This window comes from Electrophorus electricus, chromosome 7 (genome assembly GCF_041902795.1).
Source record: "Electrophorus electricus isolate QZ-2024a chromosome 7, ASM4190279v1, whole genome shotgun sequence".
Classification (NCBI taxonomy): domain Eukaryota; kingdom Metazoa; phylum Chordata; class Actinopteri; order Gymnotiformes; family Gymnotidae; genus Electrophorus; species Electrophorus electricus.
The window spans coordinates 35,887,637-35,904,243 of NC_137503.1; the positions used below are offsets into that span (position 1 = coordinate 35,887,637).

Sequence of the window (16,607 nt, forward strand, 5' to 3'; positions counted from 1 at the left end):
TATATATATATATATATAATATATCTATCTCTCTCCATGTGTGGGGCATTGAATCACACAAGCTTTCTTGTAGTCAATCTACACATGAACTTTACTTGAATTGTTGCAAAGCTGACTGTATTTGGGATATTGCTTGTGTGTTTGCATGACATTCGAGCAGCAACCTTGGCTCTGACTCATGGAAGATCACATTCACACACTCGACTACGTTTGCATTAGACGACCATAGCCTTGAAGTTACTCCAGCGTGGTCCCGATCAAATGTGTGATGCATCACTACCAGGATGGTTGCTTTGGAAACTGTTCACAAAAGGGGTCATGTTAGAAGAGATTTTTCTTCTAATTCAACTTTAAAATGCAACTTGGCTAAAATGAAACTTCAGTTTAGAGGAAGAACATTACTATGTGAAAACATTTTATGCTTGTACATCTACCTAATTCATAGTTTTATAAGCAAGAACAGCTCAGAGACTGCATATTTATATTAATCACATGACAGAGACATACACTCAAACTAGAATCATTCTATTACATTATCGGAAAGGGTGATGAAACACTTTTATATAAAAAAAATATAAAAAAAATTACATTTTCTTAAAACTAGCTACTAACTTAGAACTTTTAGTTATAATGAACATGGTAAAACTGGAAATCTAAACCACTTTCAAAAGTCAAAAGAAATTGTAACGGCATGTTAAGATGTATTAATTGTGTAATTCTTACAAATAATCGCAAGATCTTTAACTATGTACTTTCTTAATCTGTCAATATAATAAATAAGTCGTGCTCACCTGGAACCTTCCGAATTGCAGCTTCAATGTCTGTCCCTGGTCGTGATGCTATTGGACAGAAGACCAGAATTACTCTACAGTCCTCTGCGCTGGTGTGCTCCACTGATTGCAGATGTCTGAGGATCATGTCATGTGCTCCGAGAGTATTGCCACACACAACTGAGTGGATTTTAACTGCAAAAAGTAAAAGAAAATAACAGAGCATTTAATCCTAATTTTAATCAAGTATTTAGGCAATATTGCAAACTGATATAACGGTGCTCCATAATGCAGATGTAAACCCATTTATGGCCCTCTTAGTGGTGTAATCCTTATTATAAGCTCATGTTCAGGACCTAACTTACCCTGGTGTGATTTACCTATAACTTACCTGGAAGTGAAAAGCGTATGCAATGGGAGGTTGCATGCAGATTTTGGTTTCCTCTTTCTGCATATCTCTCATACAAAGTGAATTCCGAACTACTGGCTGCTTCTTGCATTGGAACTTCACTGAGGTTCTCCATTAGTTCAATGTGTGATTTTAAGAAGTCCAAGGCAGCTGTGAGTTGTTTTTCTACATTCCTCAGAGCACAGAGGTACTCCTTCCAGATACTTTCAGCAGCAGGTTCACCTGTATCAGTCATAACAAAGCAAATAACCCATGCAGTATTGTGAACAAGCATGTAATTGTTTTTTTATGCTTGAATTCTGTTGTGGCTGTCATATATCCCTAAACGCCAAAAATAACTCACCTCTATCATTTCTCTGAATAAAATTCCTTAATGTATTAACCAGCATGCTTTTGCCTGGTCCTACTGGCTCCTTAGAATGATAAAATAATGATGAGTGTTTAAGGAACCATGATTAAAAACACATTAGTTGAATGGTATGCAAAACGTAAAATCAAAAATAAAAATAAAGTTTAATATGGTCTACAGAGATGATCTGAATCTACAGGTGTATTTCACACCTTTTCTAGACCTATATGAGTCTCTTTAAGGGCAAGTAGCTCATCTCCAGCATACAGTACTTTAAGAAGAGTACATAAAGTGCATAAAATGTCCAAGATCGCTAGTTATTTAAATGTACCTGCACTTCCTCAGTGAGCAATTCCATGATTCTTTTTCGCAGCTGAAAGTTTCTATGACCAGGGAAAAGCTCATTTAAATCTTCCCTTGTCAAGGTAAGCAGCTGTGTGTCATCAATATCTGCATCTACCGAATATAGAACATTTTTTCATTTACCAAATTTACTGTTCAAAAATGTACCCAAAGAACTGTTTTCCTTATTACCAAATTATGATATATCATTAAAAAACACAGATTTTATTAATAATTCCCAGGCCATTTTGGCCTCTGTAGAACTTCCACCTCGCAGTTCTGATATTTTAATTTATAAATGTTCTATACACATACAAATATCAGTATATGATGTTTAGCATCCCTTAGCTCTGCATACAATAATACATATGAGGCGTCCAAAGTAACAAGCATCAGAAAACAATACGACTGACATGGACCAGATACTATTACAGAATAAAGACAAATGTACACAATTGCGATTGGTTATAAAGAGAGAAACAGAAGAGGGGGAAAGCATAATTGCGGTTCCAGCGAAATAGCACAGTCAATATCCCTCCGCATGAAATGAGTTTTCCGCGAACTAATAGTGACCTACCCTGCAGCACTGGTTTTACCGATACACACAGTTTTTCGATTCGTTCCCTTAGATCCTTATTTGCCTTGCAAAAGAAGAGAGAACATTATTATGCATCATTTAGACTATATTATAACAAATTATGCTTCAGCACATTATGTTATATGGCTAGCTTTCGTAAACTTTGTAGCAGACTTATACAAGACTGAAGCTGACTTCCGGTCCACCTACTGAAAGCTGTTCACTATGCAGTTACATGTAGGGTATATTACGATTAAATATATTTTATTCTACATCGCGCTTACCTTTCTTGTACTTGAGTGATTTAACATGTTGGAAGGAGAAGCAATCCAGTCTTGTGATAATGAAACCGAAAGTTAAATTCCCTTTCCTACTCTGTAACATTAGCCGTAAAACTAATTTAATGTGCCACTGTTCGTTGCATTAAGACTGCATCAGATATCACCACGGACTAGAGACATCACGGGTCTGTGTGCGTGTCTGTAGCCGGTCTGCGATCTGCAGGAAAAAACGCTTCCGCCGCTCCGGTGTGGGCTGACGGGACGCCTTTCTCATTTGCTCATGCGAAAAAGGGCGTTTCGGGTATGAGGTAATCTCGTGGAGATTGTTGATTTTGAAGCTACTGTTAGGGCTGTTTCAGTAATATTCACTTGATGATCTACTCGCGAAGTTCGCGGTCGGTGTTTCTGTCTGTATAGCACGCATTGGTTCGTTGAAAAGCGAGAGCGTCATACAAGGCACAATTGAGGGAGACATTTCAAAGTAGCAAGCTAATAATCAAACAAAAATGGCACGCTTAGGTTAGACGCTTATCTAAAATAAAGTACGATTTCATTTAAAACACTGATATACGTCAGGTAATTGTTTCTTCGTTGTCGTATTTGGGGTTTAAAGGCTGACGATGACAGGACTCGAAACAATGTTTGTGCTGCACTAGACGGGGTTTCGTGGATCACTGTAAATCCACAGTTGTGTATAGCTTACGTTTCGTGAATTCGTTATGGATATTGTGTTTAGTGGTCTTTGCGCTACTGAAAAACGAATGCACTTGTGGCCTATAGCGTAGCGTAGCGCAACAGCAACATCATCTTTTGGTACTGAATACACTACGACTGCCGCGATTCCAAAGGAATTTATTAATGGAATTAGCCTCTAAATGCGATGTTCATATGTATTTAAGCAGTGGTTCTATTGCGTGATCAGACTTTTATTCTATGTATCCCAGTGGTGAGTTGTGAAAGCGCAAGCTCAGGTCATCCAAGGTAGCTAACATGTCTGCAATGTATGTGCCTAGCAAGAGAAAAACCTCAAGGCCACAGCTGAAGCCCCAAATGCCAGGTAGGCCTAATCAAATCTGCCAAATCACTGCAACATTCGTTCACGTAATTTACAACTTTGTCCGTAGCCGACAAACCCACATGTAGCTCGTCATCCATTATTAAAAATCTGCATGGACCTATTACACTTGTTGAAACAACAACAACAAAAAACCCAACAGAAACACTAATGATAATGGTAATAATAATAATAATAATATATTGACATCTTTTCAGAAGTCTTAAAAATTAGGAAGCGGGAAGTTACAGCCATGGTAAGAAACCTAACCCAAACCTCTTCAACTTAGCCATGACAAATGGCATGCATTTCAAAAGTACACTGTTTCTGCTAAGCATGATCTCACATATGGGTTTAGAATTAGAGAATTAGATTTTTTCCTGGAACTAAAAATGCCACCAGACAGACCATGGAATATGTGAAAAAATGTGTTCTATCACCAAGTAAATGTGTTCTATCACCATGTTCTATCACTGTGTTCTATCACTATGTAAATGTGTTCTGTCACTGTGTTCTATCACTGTGTAAATGTGTTCTATCACTGTGTATTCTTGGATCTTAGAATGATGAAGCAAGCTCCCCAAAGATAAAGAGAACATATGGCAGAAAGAAGTGAGTGAAAATACATGATATTTTAGAACCTTTTACAAATTATTACAGTGTCCTTTATCTAATTTTATTGCATGTATAAGATACCAAATGCAGATAATTAGACTGATTACAGTTGTCTTCTTCTCTGTTGTTTTAAAAACAATATTAAACTAAAATATCATTAATAGACCCAGACTGCCTCAAAACCATTTCCTTTATTTAATCTGGACAAAAATAAAACCTTGGTCAATATTATCATCTGTATGTTTTGTTTTGTTTTTCTATGCTGTACTCTTTCAGGTATCATGACTTGCAGCCAGTCTTCATAGGGCCTGCAGAAGATTCAACAGGTGGATCTTGCACTCCAGTAGTCCAAGCAAACTTAATGAATGGCTGTGAAAGGCAGCTCCTAGCTACAGGTCAGGCCACTCTGGTTGGAATGGAGGAAAGAGTTGGCCCGAGTATAGAGATTATGAGGGAGTCAGGTGAGCAACAGATTTCAACCAATGTGAAAATTGACTGCAAATGTAGAGTGTCTTTTGATATACTCCAGCAAAGTCAATTGTATATGTGTGTTAATATTAATCCACAGTACACATATTTTCACATTCTACTAAATTATGTTCCTGCTCAGAGGAGATCTAACTTTTAACTACACAATAATTTAATTGATACATAGGTGTATATGATACTAAATTCATAGACTACATTATGTTCACTTTCCATTTTATTAAGACTTTGACATGAAGAAGAAACGAAAAATGGAGGAAGTAGGCCAGGCCTCACTGAAAAAATATATTGAGGAGGTGAAACAGACAGGTATGTTATAATCCCCCTGCTCAACACTTTTCACTATTTCACTGTGCCTACTGCACTATTCCGAACACCCTATTCAGATTGGATTACTTTATCAGGGGAGCATATGTAATATATTTTTTGTTTTAAGAAAATATATTCTGTATTGTAGTAAAATTACCACAATGGGAACCAGTTTCTTGTAGATTTTATTTGTTATCAACCCAAAAGTTTCATTACCTGGTAATATTATCACACTCATTCAGAGCATGGCACTGACATGATCACTTCCTAGATAACTAAAAACAAAATTTGCCACCCAGACCAAGTTAATGGTCAAAAACACTATGTTTAATTAATGGGTGGAGTCCTTCCCCACAGTGCCTGTGATAGTTCCTGTAGCTCACTACACCCACAAGAGTCCAACTGGTAACAGTAACAGTGCTGTGACCCAGAATGAGTTCTCCTATATGAAGAAAGAGGTGCCCTCTTTTCCTCCAGGTAAAAGAAAATTGTCAAATATTTCTTTTGCTCTGGCTTTTCATACAGTGATTTAATATGTACTGCACCCTACAAATGCTGACATGGTTAATCAGAAGTAAAATGTAGTGTTGACTTATTATGATGGTATGAAGGCATGGCAGATTGACCTGTATTGGTGTTTGGCTAATGGTTTGTGTGTGTACTCCAATTGAGACAGTTGAGCAGCTTTGTTTGATGTATGTTGTCAGGAAGTCAGGAGGAGAGGTGGCAGCTGCTGGTTCTGTCTAAGGGCCGAATCAATTGCCCCAAATGCAAAAGTGTAGGGCGGAAAACAGTGGAGGGCCTGAAGAAACACATGGCAACCTGTACACTGGTAAATGTACACCACAGTACTTACTAGGAAGCACAGGCTCTAAATGCACCCAGCAGTACATTTATGGCATTTAACTGACACTTTTATCTAAAGGAACTTACAATTATGACTTGAGCAACTGATTGTTAAGGGAATTGCTCAGGCCAAGAGTGGCAGCTTGGTGGTGGGGGGTGCTTGAACTGGCATCTTTCTAACTAATAGTCAAGTACCATAACCACCTAGCTACCACAGCAGGCTCTAAAGGCACACTGGTACATGCACCCAGCAGTACTGGAAGCACAGGCTCTAAATGCAACAGGTGCTTTTCAGAGTACCACATCTCATTGGTTCTTTATTATTACAGCATCCCTTTACATGTCAACAATGTGGGAAACAACTAAAGACCTCAACAGGCATGAAGTACCACTTAATGGCCGACCACAGTAAACTGGTGTGTTTCTCAGCTGAATTTTGTTTGTCATAATTATTTCAGAAATACTCATTTTGCTTCTAATTCAAGGACTTTTGACTGCAATCGTCAATGTAAGGATAAAGATGATTATGACATGTTTATTACATAGGACTCAGTATTTTTTTAATGGGAAAAGTGGTATTGCATTGTAGCCCATCCCAGATGGGAATGGACTAGATGACCAGGAAGTGAAAGAGAAATTAAGAAAAGTGCTGAAGAGGATGGGAAAATTAAAATGCTCAAAAGAGGTATGTGTGAATTTCCTGTGTACTTGGGTGTGAGGTATGTGTGCATTGCCTTGAAAAGCAAGAAAGATAACAAATTATGTTCAGTTGGGATAGTTTTGGATTTCCTAATTGGTTAATGTGCTAATTAATCATTGTGTTGTACGTTGTGTTGTCTCCTTTTGCAAATATAGTGCTACTTTCAGCACTGAATTCTCTGGAATGTGTTGGTAAAAACTTTGTAGGGGTAATCTGTATAATTTGGGTGGATAAAGGTTATCAGAGTAATGCCACAGTGGCCTCTTTATGCATAGATTTTTTTTTTTCTCAACAAAGCAACATTCCTCAGTATAAATATTTACTTTTTTCTAATATGATGGTCAAACAAAGCTAGCTAAAGATAGTTCAAACAAAATAGGTCTGAGTGAAAAAAATGTACAAAGTTAAACTTTTGGGGATCCATTTGTACCCCAAGGGCTTTGAGATCTCTTTGCCTTTAAGTCCTCACTCGCTTCTGTTGCATTGACTCAACCTGTTTGTCTTTATTTTTATATGTTGTTGTTTCTTTTCTCAGGGCTGCACTGGCAGCTTTACCAGTATAATGGGTTATGTGTACCACATGAAAAAATGTGGCAAGGAGGAGTCAGAGTTGGCCAAACTCTTAATGAAGTGCAAGCACTGTGGAAAGGCGTATCGCTCTCGAGCGGGCCTGGAGTACCACCTTAAGTCTGAGCATGGCCCGGTGAGCCCTGTCCTCAGTACATTCAAAGAGGGGTTTTATGACCGGAGAACAGTGTTCCTGTATGAGCTATGATTAAAGCTACATTATACATTCAAAACCACACCAAATTGTCTTCTGCAAACTGTGTTTTGGAAGATTTGAATGGAGTTTATTGCTATGGTTTACTCTCTACCATATCTGATTATCTCACTTTGTCACCTGCCTGGAGAAACAATGCAGAGTCACTTAATAGCTTTAAAATAAACTGTAGATCAAAACACTTCTGTCTTTTAGAAGCCATAGTAAAGTAGGCTAAGCCTGCTAGACACTGCTGAGTTTACTGCAATGTGTCTTGCCAAAAATATTATCTTGCGACCCAAAATTCTTAACTGATGGTGCAAAGTTTTGCACATATGGCCACTGTTCTGAGCCTACCTAATGCACAGAGTGACTCCAAAGTAATCAGGGTATGGTATCATGGTATAATGGTAACATGCCTGATCACAAGGACACCCTGTTGCTGAACACTTTTCTGCTTTCTCACCTAGCCATCTCTAATTTCTGTGTTGATGGCTAAATCTAGCTTGTCTACCTGCCAGTTTGACCCTGCCTCCATTCTTCTTTTTAAGAAGTGGTGTTCTGCTATTTATGCCCCCATCTGTCATCTCATTAACGCATCCCTTACTTCAAATTATGTTCCTTTAGCTCTCAAAACCTCAACTATGACTCCTATTCTTAAAAAACCTAGAATAAATGCTGCACTCCTTGATAATTACTGGCCTGTTTCCAGTCTCCCCTTCTAGCCAAGGTATTAGAAAAGGTTGTAGCCTTTGAACTGCAGTCTTCTTAAATACTCAGTATTTATTTGAAGCTTTTGAATCTGGTTTCCGTACTAAATATAGCGCTGAGCTAGCCATGCTACTTGTTCTCGGTGATCTCCTTTTCTCTCCTGATTCTGGAAACCTGAATATTCTTTTCCTTCTAGATCTAAGTTCTGTGTTTGAAAAAATTAACCATAACATACTTATCACCTGCCTCTTAGACATTGGAATTACTAATAAGGTTCTTGAATGTTTTACCTCCTATATTTCAAATAGATTACATTTTATCATCCTTGGTAAACACGAATTGCAAACTGATACTGTTACTCAAAGTGTTTCCCTTGATCAGATTATCTGCAGGCATAGTCTTCATGTCCACTGTTAGGTTGATGACACTCAGATTGATAGTAACACCAAAGCTAACACTAGCTTACCACATCCTGCTTTACTCCCTTGTATCCAAGATTTCAAACAGTGGATGAGCATAAATTTCCTAAAATTAAATCCTGACAAAACAGAAGTTTTACTTATTGGTTCTAAATCTGTTGTCTCCAAATTCTCTGATTTTAAAGTCAGTCTGGATGGTGTTTTGGTGAAACCCTCATCCGCAGTTTGGAGCCTTAGTGTACTTTTTGAACCCCACCTCCATAATATCACTAGACTCTGGTTCACACTTTCATCACCTCCCATATTGATTACTGCAACTTCCCATCTTGATTATTCTTTCTTGGAATTTAAACAAAACTATCTGCTCACTTCAATATGTTCAAAATTCAGCTGCTAGAATTCCCTTACATGTTAGAAAATCAGCCCACATCACCCCAATTCTACATAATTTACACTGGCTCCCTGTCCCTCAACACATTCAGTTTAAACTCCTCCTGCTTACATACAAAGCTCTGCATGGTCTTGCACCTCCCTACTTAGCTGAACATCTACACTCATACTGCCCTGCCTGTACACTTAGGTTTTCTGATGTAGGTCTTCTCTCCATTCCTAAGTTTATATTGTTCTCTATAGGGGGCAGATCATTTAGTATCATGGGCCCAAAACTATGGAACACATTATCACAGTCTCTCTCTTTCTGCTCTTCACTTTCTTTTTCAAATCTCAACTTCAAATATACCTCTTCTCTCAACATTTTCATCACCTTTCTTCTGTTAATAGTTAATAAATTAATGTGTTAAATGTGTTAACTATTGTGTCTTTCCATCTGTATTGTTATTGTAAAGTGACCTTAAGTTTGAAACAAAAAACAACAGTTTTTCAAGCTCCCTTTCTGCTCTGCATTTGGGTTCTACTATCAGTTGGTACCTCACCCAGTTTGCCACGGTCTCTTGTAAGCTGAGATCTTGGTATCTCTTTACATCAGGGTGAGCCTCCTTGTTACAATCCACACTGAAATCTATTCCAACTAAGTAAATTAATGTAGGCATCACTTTCAATATTGTACACTATTGTAATTTACAAAAACAAAACCTCAAAAGCCTAAAAAATTCTAATTAGTGTCTAATTAGAGCGTTAAAGCTTATGTTCCTGATTTCTGCAGGTGCCTCAGGAGGCTCGAGATGAGGAGGTCAAGGTTCAGAGGAAGCCCAGTACAGAGCACGTGTCTGGCAGCAGGGTCAAGCGCATGTCAGCTCAGGTGGCTATCTTCCACCTGCAAGAGATAGCCAGCCAGGAGCTGGTGAAGGAGTGGCCCAAGAGAAAGGTGCAGCAAGACCTGGTTCCCGATGACAGGAAGGTACCACAACATATTACAGAAACACTTTGTTATGGCAGGTTAGACTATCAATATTATTTTCTGTAGCATAATGTCACAAGGAACCTCATGGTTCTTCTGTGTTAGCCTTAAAAATTTGGTTCACCACTGCCCCGAATATTTTTTTACATTGATTTTACATTTTTTTACGTTGATTGTCTGTTGGTAGCTGCGATATTCCCGTCCTGGTTTACCTGCATTCAGCCAAGAAGTTTTGCGAAAATGGAAGAATGAGGTTAAACTACGAAGAAAGGTTCAGTGCCCCAACAAGGTCTGAACCTTGAGAGTCTTTTTTTCATATCTCAATTCATAAGGTTTGCTTGAATCATTGCATCTGTATGTATACTTTTTTTTTTTTTTCCGTATTGTTCTTAGGGTTGTGGTTGCTTCTATACAAGTGTGTCAGGTCTGAAGGCTCACCTGGGGCTCTGCACCTTGGTAAGGCATGGCTTTTCCTTCTCTCTCTCTCTCTCTCTCTCTCTCTCTCTATATATATATATATATATATATATATATATATATATATATATATATATATATAGAGAGAGAGAGAGAGAGAGAGAGAGAGAGAGAGAGAGAGAGAGAGAGAGAGCGAGAGAGCGAGAGAGAGAGAGAGAGCCTGTGATTAAATCCCCCACACGTTGATCCTGGAAGGCTTGAGACAGTATATAGGGCAAGCACCTACACACTACCATTCATCAGATACCCCACTGGCATAATAAGCTGGCCTAAATAAAAAGCCACTGACATCAAGACAACTCCTCACAATGTTCAAAGGAGTGCTCAAATCCAGCACTCTGACAATGTACGCTAAGCGGAAGGAGCAGGACGGAGGAGTGGTGATCATCAGAAGCACTATCCAGGATGAAACAACCAAGATCCAGGAGTATACTGAGTACCTCAGGCAGCAGAAACCTGGGGAGGATGGAAATGAGGAACCATCATTGGACGATAAACCCTGATGATGCTCCAGAAACAATCCAGCAAATAACAGTGGGATGCAAGATGCTAGCAGGTATATACATGGAATGCCATAACCAAATGGTTACACTTTGGACAGGAGGGATACACCTCTGAAGCTGGTGGACAATGACTGTGGGAGTTCTGTGGGACTTCGAGGTACAGACAAACAAAAGGGTAATGGCTAACCATCTGGACATAGTAGTGGTGAATAAACAGCAGAAGAGGGCCGTAATGATAGATGTAGTGATCCCAAGTGATAGCAGCATCAGGAACAAAGAGCACAAAAAAGTTTGAGAAATACCAAAGGCTGAGAGAAGAGCTGGAAAAGATGTGGAAGGTGAATGCATCAATGCTTCCTGTGGTAATCAGAGCACTAGGGGCTGTGACCCCCAAACTGGGAGAATGGCTCCAGCAGATCTAAGGAACAACATCCAAGGTCCAGAAGAGTGCAGTCCTGGGAACAGCTAAGATACTATACAGGACCCTCATGCTCCAGGCCTCTGGTAAAGGAGCCGGGCTTGAAGAAAAAAGGCTACCCAGAGGAGGGCGAGTGGGAAATTTTATTTATAAAGCATGAGCACACCATCAAGTGGGGGACCCTCCAGCTTGTCTTCATTGTGACCACTGTCTAGGTCCTTACCTGCTAAGACCTACAGGTCCCTTGTGAAAAGTCAGTCATTTGTATGAGCTCAGTTGATTTGTATGAAAAGTAGTTTATAAAGAAACCAGTGTTTCTAGGGAGAAAGTGTGTTGTTCCCATCAACCCCTCAATAAACAAATTCTAAAATGAACAATTATAATTTTTGTCTACAGTTGCTTAAATGAAGAAACCTCTAAAATTGCCAAATAAACAGCTTCACTTGTTTGTTGATGATTTTAGGATGTGCTTTGTGAATGTTATAGACCTGGATTGTTATTTTCTCTGCAGGGGGACTTTCAAGCCGGGAAATATAAATGTCTGATATGTAAGAAAGAGTTCAACTCAGAAAGTGGAGTGAAATACCACATCAACTCTGTTCATTCCCAGGTAAAATGTCCCATTACTCCTGGAAAACTTAATTAACAATAACAGCTTGAATGTCAGGTGTAAGGATGATCTGCTGCTGTTATTTGATCGCATTTTGGTGAAAGCCTTTGTTGATTGACAAATTGTAAAGGTGTACATGTTTGTTATTGTCACACATTAAATAAAACCTTTTCTTACGGACAGGACTGGTTTGTGGCCACCTCCAAGGCAAAGACCTCCACCTCCAACAAGCAGCTCAAACCTAAGTTCAAAGACTCTAATACCGGACTTTCAGTGCTGCCCACATCACACCCAGCCCTTCGTTTTCCCCAGAGACCCTGCACATGGCAGGACTTGCAAGACCCAACTTGTGAGGCCATATTAAGAGTAACAGCAGACCCAGAAACACCACAGCACAAGGGAAAGAAAGGAACACAGAGCAGGAAAGACAAGGCGACCAGACAGGGGAAGGACTGCTATGAGTTCAGTGGCAGTGATAGCCATAGCAGTACTTGTGAAACTGGGAGCTCTAGCAGTGAGTCGGAGCCTGAGGAAGCAGAAGCCCCTAGACCTGATGTTTGGACCCTGAACAGGCCTCTCACTCAGCGTGAGCGAGCTAGGAACATCCTGTGACCTCTGAAGTTTACCAAAATGAGTGTTCAAAATTAGTATTCTCTCTCTCTCTCTCTCTCTCTCTCTCTCTCTCTCTCTCTCTCTCTCTCTCTCTCTGTGTGTGTGTGTGTTTATGTTTGTCTCTGTTTGTGTGTGTGTGTGTACTGAAGACTGGATGTGGCCTATAAGTACAGGCAGTGCCTGATGTGTTATTAGAATAGGATGAATTCGGAGTGTTTTAGAATAGGATGAATTAAGAATGAATTCACATCTGAAATAGGGTTGGTGGGCAAGACATGTTGAATATTGTTAGGTTGGTTTTTTTTTGTAGGGTGGGGGGGGCACATATTTTAACATACTGTTTTACAGTTTATATGGTCAAAAACTGATTTACAGCTCAGTACTGAGCAGTCTTATTACATTACTGCCCCTAGGGAAATGTGGTATTATATTAAAATATTTGACTGTTTATGTGCACTCCTTTCCATATTGTGAATCCTACAACATTGCATGAAATGCATTCAGCCTGAACACAAGTGATTGGAAATTACAGCTGTTCTCACGACAGTTCACAGTACAGGATCATGTCTATAAACACCTCATAGGATCTTGCTGTCGAATTTATAAAATGATTATATATGATAGCACCTTTGTGGTGGTCGGTGTGTGTGTGTGTCCACATGCACTTGCGTATCTAATTTCTGTGTAAACAGAATGGCCACACATGCTGAAGGACATCATCTAAAAAAATATTTTGCAGATTAGTTCACAAAATAGTGTTTTTCTTACAGTAGAACAAGGAATATGGCATAGGGTTTTTTGTGCATAGAGTTTTTTGTAAATTTGTCTCTTGAACTTCTCTAGTTCTAGGATCGATACAGAGCTTCATGATTTCCTGCTGTTGTGCAACCTTTTCTATTTCATGCCTTATATCAATTGTTTTGTTGTCTTTGTAAGCTGTTGCATGTAGTGTTGTCCTTGTATATGCAATGTTTTATGACCTTGTCAGATGGCAAGGTTTGTTTCAGTGAAGTGTCCATGCTGTCTTAGCTTTGAAAGGTGCTGATACAGCATATGTATGACTAGTTTGGTATGTGCTTCTTTGAGAGCGCTAGTGAACAGATGAATGAGCAATGGCTTTTTATCAGAACACTTTTAAAGCTATCATTTCATACTATTAAGATTTCCATCCATACATATGGCTTTAGTATTTAATTGAATCTGTTTAATATGATTCCAAAGGAAATGTCACATATTTGTTATGATTTTTAATATTCCTTTTTAGTGTTAGACATTAAATTTCTGCAAATGCCTTTTTGAAGGATTTTATTCCCATATTAAAATTGTTCAAATTAATAGCAATTACAAAAAACAGAAATTATCTGAAATTAACTGCAGATAACACATATGATTCATAACACTTTTGAAAAGTCAGTTCAATCTTTTAGTCTTTTATGACAGAGTGAAACAGCCTATGTTGCATGAATGGACTCATCACAATGGTGGACATTTTATCATCAGTGATTATCTTGAAGTCCCATGATCAAATGTACTGCAAGTAAAAGGAACATAATATATTGATCTGATTTGATATGTTGCTACATAATGAAAATATTGTGGTAGCAGTACATATTATGCTTTTTTTAATCCTTGTTTACCAGGGTTTTTTGTCAAATAAACTATTCTATAACTGTAACTATTGAAGATCTCATGGAAGTGATGAATTTAGCAAAAACACTGCTGTGCCACCCCCTTGTTCAAAGCAAGGTGATTTTAGGCTGGTGCAGTAAACATATTTGAAAATAAATGTTTGCATGAAATTGTTAGAAGTAAACATGACATAGGATGAAATAATTTAGAAATAAATTTATATGGCCACATGAAAATTCAATAAAATTGTGAAATCTGTCATCTGCATAGCATATAGGGGCTATAAAGATGCTGTAATAATTTTTCAGTTAATGATTTTACAGTTACTTCCACCAGCTTTAGCTATGGAAGGAATCCATGCCTTCCATTCAATCCCAGGCCCTCCATTATTTTAGCCTTCGACACCATTCAACCCCCACAGGCTAATTACAAAGCTTGAAGAACTTGGACTATACACATTGCTCTGCAGTTGGATGCTGGATTTTTGTTTAAATTACAGACCACAGGTGGTGTGACTTAATAATCACTGTTAAACATCCCAAATACCCAACAGTTTCTTCCCAGGGATGTCTCTTTCTACATATATGACTCTCATAGACCAATTAGTTTCCACCTGGGAGTAAACACCTGCATTGAAGCCAGCAGAGTCTGGAAGATCCTCGTCATGTTTTATTTGATAAAGCACATAGGTTCTTCCTTCAAGTTCTAAGATATTTTGGCTTAGCTGTACACAGCCATGACACCCTGCTTGACAAGGACATCCTCATGAACCATTGTGCCAAGCTTGGGCACACTGGCTTTGGCAGGGCAGATGCCCTAATGGGACACATAGGTGTACTGCATAGGTAATATGATTCTGTAAAAAGGGGCTAAAAATGAATTAATGTGAAATCTAACCTGTGCACCTTGACCAGGACATTCTCATGGTTGCAGGTGTGGGGTTGTGTGTGCGTTTGGTTTAGGGTTAGGTTTTGTGAATTTACAGTGGCAACAATCACCATAGTTGATGTGAATGAGCAAGAAGCAAAAGGGTAAGGCATTTGCCAGTGCTTGTTAAACACTGCTGTTGTTTCCATTGATTACTGTTTTTCAGATTTCCCTGAATAAAACAATAACTAATTGTATTATTGAGGACCAGACTTGGGCTGCAATGAAGGCATGGGACTATTTGGGTTATCTATTTGAGGGCATTTGAGTGGTGCATTATGGAGAGACAAGAGAAGTGTACTACTCTGTATGGGCCTTTTACTTTACTCCACCATTATTAGTGATTAAGGGTTTTGACAGGAGTATCTTTCACCATATGCCTGTGGTTGGCTTAATGGGAGGTAGAGAATTGTGTTTTAGGGGGTCACATTATTGTGCTGGGGGATTTGGGTCAAGGGGGCATTTCAGTTAGGGTCCACTTATTAACTTTACTGACTCGTTTTCTTTTTCATTTTTTTTGCATTTTTAATTTTTTTTTTAAGTAATTAAGTAATTGTGAGAAAATGGATAGCAAAAGTGCAAAATAACTGAAAATTATATATTTCTTTTGTTTTTAAAAGTAATACTTATTATATTGTAGGACTCATTTTTCACCACCAGGTGGCAATGATATGTAGTATTTTGTCCTTCTAGATAACATATCTATTTTTATGTACACTGGCAGAAGTATTACATAATCTTTATATGGAGTTCTAGAAAATTTACATATTTTTCTATCGGCTGTCATTAACTTTTACAGAATCTTTCTAGGTCCTAATAGAGAATTTACATATAAAATCCTTACAGATAGAATATGTATGTTTTCTATATTCTGTAACCCTAACCCTAGTATCTGATACAAACGGAGGATACAGATGGCCTGACATGCCCCACTGAAGACCTCTGGAGTTCAAGTAAAGAACAGACTTGTATTACAGAACTTTTACAGAATCTTACAGAGAATATACATAGTTTTCCTCAGCAGCCGTTCTAAAATAAAAAACATATTATTGCATTTTCAGTTTTCAAAGAGCAAAATTAGCATGTGTGGTTTTAGGTAGTAAGCACACCAAATTTCTCCTCATGCACAGTCATTCGACTTATGAGGTGTACTTGGTTAATCAGTCCAACATGCAGGCAGTGCTTTGCATTGATCTTTCCCAGCCTGAGAATCTGCCTTTCAAGCCTATGAATGCCAATACTACTCAGTCTCTTAGTACCTTTTCTGTTACATTTTGCCCTCAGTTTGCTCCACTGCCATTTTGTTGCTTTATTCATTAAAATTCATTTTTGTTTAATCTCATTTGCACTTCGCTCAAAATGTCCCCTCATGTTCTTCTACTTGGATGCCTTGAGGATATTTGATTATTTTTCATCTTTTTGGCCTGGGCTTGAATTTAAATCTCG

The 16,607-nt window shown here is 38.5% G+C and overlaps 2 protein-coding genes across 9 annotated transcripts; one reads left to right on the plus strand and one right to left on the minus strand.

Annotated features, from left to right (window-relative positions):
- Positions 1-13: 13 nt before the first annotated feature.
- Positions 14-2,900, minus strand: si:ch211-245h14.1 (uncharacterized). Of its 2 annotated transcripts, XM_027022841.3 has the most exons (7): positions 2,732-2,900; positions 2,448-2,511; positions 1,860-1,984; positions 1,523-1,592; positions 1,162-1,401; positions 792-965; positions 14-300 (listed from the first exon to the last, which is right to left on the minus strand). In XM_027022841.3, exons 1-7 carry the CDS (start codon positions 2,756-2,758, stop codon positions 92-94), a joined length of 909 nt encoding a protein of 302 aa, XP_026878642.2. In that variant the 5' UTR covers positions 2,759-2,900; the 3' UTR covers positions 14-91. The 2 variants fall into 2 exon arrangements, with proteins under 2 accessions (XP_026878642.2, XP_081574123.1); XM_081717997.1 differs by lacking the exon at positions 2,448-2,511 and having other exon boundaries at positions 2,732-2,859.
- A 14-nt stretch (positions 2,901-2,914) lies between these two features.
- On the plus strand, positions 2,915-14,280 carry znf512 (zinc finger protein 512). 7 transcript variants are annotated; one of them, XM_081717994.1, is made up of 16 exons: positions 2,915-3,036; positions 3,742-3,785; positions 4,001-4,038; positions 4,345-4,394; positions 4,674-4,858; positions 5,109-5,192; positions 5,550-5,669; positions 5,900-6,024; positions 6,368-6,454; positions 6,628-6,723; positions 7,274-7,441; positions 9,791-9,985; positions 10,173-10,274; positions 10,379-10,441; positions 11,895-11,993; positions 12,177-14,280. In XM_081717994.1, the coding sequence occupies exons 1-16, from the start codon at positions 3,032-3,034 to the stop codon at positions 12,603-12,605; spliced, it is 1,890 nt and encodes a 629-aa protein (XP_081574120.1). In that variant the 5' UTR covers positions 2,915-3,031; the 3' UTR covers positions 12,606-14,280. The 7 variants fall into 7 exon arrangements, with proteins under 7 accessions (XP_081574120.1, XP_035380336.1, XP_081574122.1 ...); XM_035524443.2 differs by having other exon boundaries at positions 2,930-3,036; positions 3,673-3,785; XM_035524442.2 differs by having other exon boundaries at positions 3,021-3,304; positions 3,673-3,785.
- Positions 14,281-16,607: the final 2,327 nt, after the last annotated feature.

Excerpts from the sequence above, each read along its gene's own strand:
- znf512 (XM_035524443.2), top strand. The coding sequence starts at position 3,719 with ATGTCTGCAATGTATGTGCCTAGCAAGAGAAAAACCTCAAGGCCACAG. Across the intron at positions 10,442-11,894 it reads ACCTGGGGCTCTGCACCTTG|GGGGACTTTCAAGCCGGGAA; the intron begins GTAAGGCATGGC and ends TTTTCTCTGCAG. Across the intron at positions 11,994-12,176 it reads TCAACTCTGTTCATTCCCAG|GACTGGTTTGTGGCCACCTC; the intron begins GTAAAATGTCCC and ends TCTTACGGACAG.
- si:ch211-245h14.1 (XM_081717997.1), bottom strand. The coding sequence starts at position 2,831 with ATGTTACAGAGTAGGAAAGGGAATTTAACTTTCGGTTTCATTATCACA. Across the intron at positions 1,985-2,731 it reads ATCACTCAAGTACAAGAAAG|ATGCAGATATTGATGACACA; the intron begins GTAAGCGCGATG and ends TATATTCGGTAG. Across the intron at positions 1,593-1,859 it reads TGCTCACTGAGGAAGTGCAG|GAGCCAGTAGGACCAGGCAA; the intron begins GTACATTTAAAT and ends TATCATTCTAAG.